Raw genomic sequence first — 9,049 nt, forward strand, 5'->3', positions numbered from 1 at the left:
TACCTAATGTAAACAATGCATGTGTCATGATGTCAGAGAATGAATGGGATTCACAGGCCGTCTCCGTGGCAATGATTGGTTCTGCAGGGTTCTGTCCAAACGGCAACAGTTGTCATGTGTCCCTGGTCCAGACACCGTCCTCAGCGCTTCAGCTGTAAACCAACCATACACATTCCTTCCCTCCCTTTCCCCCACCAGCTGAGCAACTCACACACACATGCACACACACATGCACACATTGGGACAGGCTAGAATTAAAACTACAGGCTAGTCCAAAGAGAAACCTTTATGATTGGACATCAGTGGAGGCAGAAATTCAAATTGTGGACCAATCAGATTCTGTGTCCCTTTGCTCCCCCCACCACCACCTTATTAGGCGACCTCCCATGTCTCTCAAATTTCCCGTCCACTTGGTTGCACCCCGTAAAGAATGTCAACAGCACCGTACTGGTTTTGTTGACCATATAAGGTATGATCGGGCATTGCCAGCCCCCTCCCACGTCTCTTTTTTCAATTAATATGATGTTTTAGAAACTGAGGCCTACTTTTAAGAAGAAAACTATTTTATTCTTGTCTGTTAATACGATTCTTTTTTCGTTGTCACTTGATTTGATATTGTTTTAGATAAAAAACCTCCAAATTCATATACATACACAGACCACTAACTATTTGGGTTTCATTCTAAAATGCAATAAATGCACGTTTTTGTGAAAAACTTTGTTCCATTAAAAAAGGAAATACTGTGAAAACATAAATGATTTGGCTCAAGAAGAATAAACAGTTTTATAAAATGATTATGGTGAATGTTAGCTTTAATACCAACATATGTATATGTTCATAACAGAAGTCAGTGTGAAAGTGTGTATTTTCTCTAAATCTTTTACTATATATACTTTTTTATTATCAAGAATGGCATTTGCAATTATTCATTCATTACTGAGGTTTTTTACATTAATTAATAGTCTGTTAACAAATACAAAATAAGTTTGAAGTTTAATATGAACGGCACAAAGAGAGGCTTTTATTGTGAAACATTACAACTTCTTCATACAGCCTGAATAATATGCAACATATAAAATATGCACATATGTTACAGTATAGCAGACATACAATTAAATGAAATCATTGAAATAGCTTATTAATGAGCAAAAATCTATGTAAGGATTAATTAAACACACATTTAAGGCTTCTACAAATACAAATATGTATTCAATACAGAAGAGTGAGTGCATATATTTGTCCAATATGACATAAATATAATTACTTTGATATACTGTGAACTTTACAGCATTGCAGGCAGTAATACATTAATTAACTTTGCAAACAAATAATAATTGTATTGCTTTCCCCAAAAAACGCAACAACTTCAAGTTCAGACAAACGTAGAAATAATAACGAATAAAAGCCATTGTGCAATTTATGGCTGTAAAATCTATACTTCCTACTGATCACAGTATTAGCATTAAGGCATACAAAATATAAACTCTTGCTTCATATATTTTGGAAATGGAATCTCCTCAGTATATTTTATAGTTATTGTTTTAAAGGTTTTGATTTCCACCCAGAATTAAACTATTTCTGTGCAAAACACAAATCATTTTATTTAAACAATAGTAATCCTGGAATTTGAATTCAATACTTACCTAGATTTTGAAAGACCCTCCAAAAATCTGAAAGGTCCTGGCTCAGGGGGTTTCCTCTGCATTCCCACTGTGTTCCCAGAACTAGATTAGGTCAAATCCAAACAGATTAAGGCTCCTCTTCCCAGAAAAGGTATATTGCTGGAAAAATCTCTCATTGCTGTGAGCTGTCAAGAAGGATAGGGCAAGACCAGCAGAACGAGCTAGAATGGGTGAGTCACAGGAACGTCTGTTCTGTTGTTCACACATTCCCAGTGACAATTGAATTAACTTGTACAATGTTCAATACTGACATGCTAAAACCAGATTTACCACTTTGCTAAAATTAGGAAGCATGTTTAGAGAAGAGCCTTGCGATTCTTTTAGAATATGTGGCAGGTGAATCAGTGTATTCGAGCTGTGAACTTGAAGATATTTATGCTGGCAAGATGGTCAGCAATTTAGCAAAGGACTTTAAGTTAATTGTGTAGCCCAGTTTTTTCATTCAAACCTTTAAATAAATACATTTTCCCTGTGAGAAGTTGTCTATTATTAGATAAGTTCATGTCTTGTTTGATAGAATTAAACAGCAGGGAATGAGTTCCTCATCACTTAGACTTTTCACATTTAGTTTGGTAAACATGAATACATTAGAATTATTAAATATTATGAAAAGTGCATCTTTAGGTATATTTGTATCATTAAACTGAAGCATCTGAACTTTGGAGAGTTTAGAAACACAGATTCTAAGATTTAGTAAGTGAAAAACACTCCGATGTACAATCCATTTAAATATAGATAGAAATATATATACATATATATATAATATATGTTTTTTTAGGTTTGAAACAGTTTGCACTGCTGTACATCTAATTTCTAAAGATGTAATCATTTGCTTTGTCAGTTATCTTGCTCAATATTAATATTTTTTTGGGAGGGCACATTTACAGGACGTAGAAAATCCTCCTGTAGCAGCTGCTGCTCCTTTCCACTTATTTAAACACGAGCAGAGATAAAAACAAAAAAAAGTAACAAGTTATAAACCCATTTTTCGTTTTATTTGGACATCAAGATGTTTTTAGATACAAAATGGAAAGAAATAATGTCAGTAAAAAGACAATAACTCGTGAATACATTAAAACATTAACATTCGGAGACAATGGAGAAATCCTGAAGGCAGACATTTGATTATACAACGTTATCCCAAATTAAGATCTTATCCTAAATTCTTCGTTTGTTATAATGTTGCATTTGAATGGGTTTTAGAGCACTTATTCAAAATTACTATGAAAACAATATTCCAGTTGGCTAAACACATTTATTTCATACACTTCTGCAACAAGTTCTTTTTTCACCGAAAGGCTTGAAAAAACTCTTCTCTAATAAATGTTTAAGTAGCCCAATTATTTATTTGAATCTAAACAAACAATACTTATCAATCTGAAATTTAACAAAAAGGAATTATAAATGATTTATTATATGAAATGTCAAATCAGTAGTAATCAATTTAAACTAATCTGTCAGACATCATCCAGTATTTATAAAAACAGTGTGACATGTGACTGTGAAAAACTCTACAACATTAATAAGGAGAAAAAAATTATTACAATTTGCTGTTTAGTAAAAATGTGTGAGGCAGGTTTGAGATGTACCCTGTAAATGAAGCGATGGCTATATTAAGCATACAGTATACATACACTTTGGGATCGGTATCAGCTAAACATCAGCAAGTCTCTATAGAAAATGAAATCACACATTTTTCTTACTTCTGCTTTTTTTCAGGACTTTGCCACCCGAGCAAAGGTAGCCGTGCAGAAACTCACCCAGAGGGTCGGAGTCTTTGGGATTTTGGCCTGTGCTTCAGTAAGTCACATCACACATGCAGTTTTTTATTGTAATAAATATTATTCATCCCCATATGGGGTTTAACAGTTTAAATCATGTGTTGATATATATTCACATAGCTTTTAATGTATTGGTGTGTGCATAATTCAAAGGACTGGACAGCCTAGAACTTTTCAACCTAAAAAAACTAAATATTGATATTATGAAATGTATATTTGACAAGTATCAGATATTGTCTGTGCCCTTCTATAGGTGTGCCTAGGGAATGCAGATGTTAGAAATGTCAATATTGTGCCACAGTGTTTCGTGCTCTTTCTCTATATGATTAGTTTTGTGTTTCTTGAAGGGAATTTACACCATACCAAGTCTAACCATCTCGGTTGTTTCCCCCCAGATTCCCAATCCCTTGTTTGACCTGGCAGGAATAACATGTGGACATTTCTCAGTCCCCTTCTGGACTTTTTTTGGTGCGACACTCATTGGGAAAGCAGCCATTAAAATGCACATTCAGGTGAGCTGCAGTTAATCCTACACATCCATGTAAATAATGCCGGGGCAGATTGCTCCAGTAGACTTGTGTACAGTAAAGAAATCTTTCCCAGCACTGCGTACGTATATATAACTCGCCTGCTATCTGTTCTAGAGAAAGATGGAAATTTTGTAGAAAGTTTGAGATCTACATACATCATAATACAATCATAATATTGATCAGAGGGAGAAGTGTGTTAAATATTGAATCACAGTCGTGCACAGCATCGCTGTACTGTTACACTGGTAGTAAGGAGGCCAGAGTAGGGGAAGTCAACCATTTTGTGATTGCAGCTGCAGCACTCCCAGTACGTTGTACAGTAGGCTGGTCGGACGACAGCAGATTGAGAATTTATGGGAAAGTGAAAGATACGTCCTAACCCTTGAATTGGATTGTGCTGTTAGGAGACTTGGCAATACAAACGTTTCTTCTAATCCTGTAAAATCCTTAATTTGTGTCCAGGAATTTGCAGTATGACTGTGATTACTCTCAGGGGCTCAACTCTCTGTTTTTCAAGCAAATGTTGGAATTTGCTTACTGTGTTTCAGAGAGGAAGGGTTAAAACCAAAGCTTTTTTTCACATACGCAGAATGCATTGTCCTGCACCAAACTAAGAATAAAGGTTGGGGGATGAACCTAGTCAGCGCAAGCTAAAGCTGATAAACATTGTCTGTGGGAGGTGATGGTGAAAGAGAGAGATAGGGGGAAGATGGTGGCGGGGGGGTTGCCTGCAAGGCAGGCACAATCACACACACAGTACTAGATTACACCCAGGGGTCCCAGGGGCCCCCACTGACAGGGGAGTGTCCCCCACTGTCTCTTGAAAAGAAAGACTTCACCCAGCTCTCCGGCATGTCTGGGGGGCCCCAATCTCTCCTGTAGCTGCTTGGTTCAATTCTCTTCAAGCTCAGGTTCTCCTTCTAATGCAAATGATTCAGTAGTTTACAGTGTGTGAGCAGAAAACAACGCAGGTGACGTTCTCACTCATGGGCCAAGAGGGAACAAGAGGGGATTTTGAGCCCTGTGTGTGTGTGTGTGTGTGTGTGTGTGTGTGTGTGTGTGTGTGTGTGTGTGGGGTGTGTGTGCGTGTGCATGTGTGTATTGTGGACGTAAAAACTCTGCTTCAAAGCGTGTTTTTGATCTTGGCTTTGCACCTGTGCTTCAGGTGTGTTCTCAGTAGTCTCCAGTGAGAGACTTTTTATTCTGTGCTGCTTTCACCTTTTATGCTCATTAAGCGTCACGTCTGAATGTCCGCCGTAGAATGGTTAACACCGCCGCCTTTTGTGACGCGGCAGGTAACTTGAGCATGATGGGTGATGTCATGTCAGGCCTTGCCTTTTGGCTGAGGACAGAAGAGTGTGAGGTGTGGCAGAGGACATAGACTTAGATATAGCAAAAGAGAAATGAGAGAATTGTTTTTGTTACACTGTTTGACTTTTTAATCTGAACGTTCAACAGGATGTTCTTACTTCCACATTACTGTCAGCTCACTTGATGCACCTCATGGTTTTTGATAAGGAGTGTTCCTTTTCTGTAAACTATTGAGAACTGATATAATCCTTCCCCCTTGTTATTTGTATGTGTTTGTTTGTGTGTGTGTGTGTGTGTGTGTTGTGTGTGTGTGTGTGTGTGTGTGTGTGTGTGTGTGTGTGCTTGCGTGCATACGTAGCTCTTATCAGCATTATCAGTTAACTGAAATGAGCGAGGCTGACTGTGTCAGTGCCAGTTTCCGAGCAGACACATTTATGACATGTTAGTCAGCTTTCCTGTTTGCTGTCCCTTCCTCCTTGCTTTGTGTAGGATTTCAGATCACTTGTCCGTGCCTGTTGCAGAGATGTAAGCATCCCTCTGAAACTTCTTCCTGAAGATGGGTTAATGAGGGGATGTTTATTTTCAGCTAATGTCAGTCTTTTTTCTTGTTGTGGGTCTCAGTTATAAGTTTTGTTATTTTTGTGACATTGCCAATATTTTGCCTTTGAGTCTATGACGTCCTGAGGTTTAACACCCACAATCAAATGAACAAACACATGTATGAGCTGGATGACATGTTACATGATAAGCTTACCAAGAACACTTTGACAAATTACTAATCCAGGACTGCCAGCACATGACGTGAAAATGATTGTGATCTTGTAAATGTGACATTCTGGGTGTTGTGCTGACGTGGCTGTCACATTTCATTTTGTTCACTTCTAATGTCATTTATCTTTAGCTCTGCTAAGGTGGTCATGTTTGTATGATTGGTAGCAGGATTACGAAAAAATACTGGCCCGATTTTCATGAAACTTGGTGGAAGGGTGTAGCATAGGCCAAGGAAGAACCCATTACGTTTTAGAGATGATCCAAATCACTTGGTGGATACACAAATCATTTTTCACTTTCATTTACATTGCGAGATAGGGAATGGCATTGACAGAGGTCTGAGCTCTTTAGGTGTCCTTTAAGCTCCTATTGTTTTTCCAATCTACACTTCCATTGTTTTAGCTTGTCTGGGAAGTTAATGGTGGTCCTCATTAACAAACTGCTAAAATTCTCCCAAAAAGACCAATTTGCAGCATTTGTACCTTAAAACCTCTGATCAATAAACTCAATACTCAGTCGAGGTTCATGTATGAGAATGATCTGCATGTCAGAAATATTTTAATATATTTATAAATTGTATATAAGAAGGGACAATGCACATTAATAAACATGAGCACTTGAGTCCATTATGTAAATGTCCTAGATTTAGCCATACAGGCAATTTTTATTCTGCAGTCCTTTATTTGATCAGTATTATTTAGCATGTTGCAAAAGCATCACAAAAAATATTCTACTAATCCCAAACTCAAATTCAATTTCAATAAAATAATGACTACTAAATTACATATTGACCTTCACTACTTTCAGCCTAAGCCAAATGTTTCAACAATTTCATATTTAACTACATGTTTTTTCAAACTTCTAAAATTTATATTGAGTGAAATATTAAAATCCAAGATTACATTTTTATGCCTCTTTCATCACCAAAAAACGGAAGATTCTAGATGTCTGACTTTGCCCTGTAATTCACCAGTATATATTTAGTATCTTTGGAAACCTTGGGATCTGGACTAGAATTTTAAATAAGGTTCTGTGGGTTTCAACAATCCATTTTTGCACAACATGAGTTTGTAATGATGGACCCGCCAAAAGCTCTGTTGGTTTAAGCCTCTCTAATGCCATGTTGAAGGCAGCCTCCATCTTACTGGATCAAACCACATTTTTAGTGGTCAACGCGCATGTTTGTTTATAAGAATAAAGTAACCCACAACAAATCAGAGGGCAAGAAAAAAAAAAACAGGTCAAATATTGGGTGCGTGTTCATGCCCCCCTGTTGGAGAACACAGGGCTAACATGAGGCAAAATGGCTGCCAGTCGCCTGTCTGGCCCATGACTAAGCAGAATCAGACCGGACAGGAACCGGCCTACAGACCCCCTTTGAAGCTGAAGCAATGATACATCTCGTTTGATTCCTCTACTCCTCTATCCATCCATCCATCCTACACACACACACACACACGCACTCACACGCGCACCCACGCACGCACGCATGCACACACACACACACACACACACACACACACACACACACACACACACCCAGCCAGTGTGATATGATGACCTAGTGTACTGTGTTGGTCATGTGTCATAGAGCCTAGGCCTTTTATTTCTTGCCCACCAAGACAAGGGCGTCTTCATGGCTACTTTTAGACCAAACCGCCTTGGTGGTGCAAGGCATGGGCTCGGGCATAATGGGTTTTGTGTGTGTGTGTGTGTGTGTTTGAGGGGGAGTTAAGGAATTACTGATCAAACTATGATGCACATGCTGCCTTGTTCTGCACCCCACAGTGACCTCATGGTTCAGTAACTGACTCGCTCTTTCTCTGTGTGTTTCTTTGTCATACAGAAACTGTTTGTGATCGTCACCTTCAGCAGGCACATAGTGGAGCAGATGGTCTCCCTCATTGGGTGAGTAAGCCTCAACGGGTGTGTGTGTGTGTGTGTGTGTGTGTGTGTGTGTGTGTGTGTGTGTGTGTGTGTGTGTGTGTGTGTGTGGTTTGTGTGTGTGTGTGTGTATGTGTGTTCTTGTGTGCGTTTGTTTGCCCAGCAAAAGTACCCTGTGAGGTGTGCAGCTATCAAATATGAAAGTGTTAATGTAGAACTTGACAGTTGAGGGACCTTTTATGTGGTGAAATCTGCCTCCTCTTTGTGACTCTGATGAAGGTCAGGCAGAGTCAGAGGTGGTTTTGTATTAAACATGGTGATTTAAGAAGATGTCTAGTTACTTTATCCTTTATCTTGAAATACTTTGTGCAGGCCTTGAAACAGAGGGGTTTGTCACATTTTGTTTCCCATTTGGCTCCTTACTCTGCTGTAATAGTCTACATGGTGATTAATGGCTTGGATTTTTCCACTGGATGACTATGGGCATGAACATGTTCCAGTTGCTTCACAGGACGGGATGAACTCTTGTCTATCATAGAAACCTCCTCTCCGCTTTATCACTTTTACGAATCAGCTGTTACCTAACTGATCCTATGGAGAGCACAAGCCAAAAGAGAGGGCCTCTTCTGAGTGTCCATGGATCACAGTGATCTGACCTTTAATGTTTTCAATTAAAATAAGGTCCTTCATGTGTCAGACCTCTCAGGCAGGATGTGAAAATGTGTATTAGCCTTGAACCTTTGGGAGGAAAGAAATAAGAAAGGAGTTTGAGTTACCGGTGAGAGAGATTTGGAAACTGTATCAGTGTAGTGTTGAATACACAATCAGACACGGGCTGGTTTTGAAGGTATAAAACCAGTAAAATATTTTACACAAAATGTAAAAATTACACCTACACAAATACAAGTACAGTCTCTGGACTTCTTAAAAATAAGGGCTGGATATAAGTTGTTATGGGTGTGGGTGCTGGTGGGTGCCGTGATGTCCTTGTATCCTTGTAGAGATGCCAGGCGTTGCAGCTGGAAACTGCCCTCGACACACCTGCTGGTGGGAGTGCCGGTTATCACACACACACACACACACACACACA

At 38.8% G+C, this 9,049-nt stretch overlaps 1 protein-coding gene across 1 annotated transcript in view; it reads left to right on the top strand.

Annotated features, from left to right (window-relative positions):
* The window catches only part of LOC116700772 (vacuole membrane protein 1), a 57,967-nt gene that overhangs the window by 32,878 nt on the left and 16,040 nt on the right, over positions 1–9,049 (top strand). The window contains 3 exon segments of the mRNA XM_032534219.1: positions 3,402–3,482; positions 3,859–3,975; positions 7,922–7,983. Coding sequence (XP_032390110.1) covers positions 3,402–3,482; positions 3,859–3,975; positions 7,922–7,983 — 260 coding nt within the window.

Source organism: Etheostoma spectabile, chromosome 13, assembly GCF_008692095.1.
Source record: "Etheostoma spectabile isolate EspeVRDwgs_2016 chromosome 13, UIUC_Espe_1.0, whole genome shotgun sequence".
Lineage (NCBI taxonomy): Eukaryota > Metazoa > Chordata > Actinopteri > Perciformes > Percidae > Etheostoma > Etheostoma spectabile.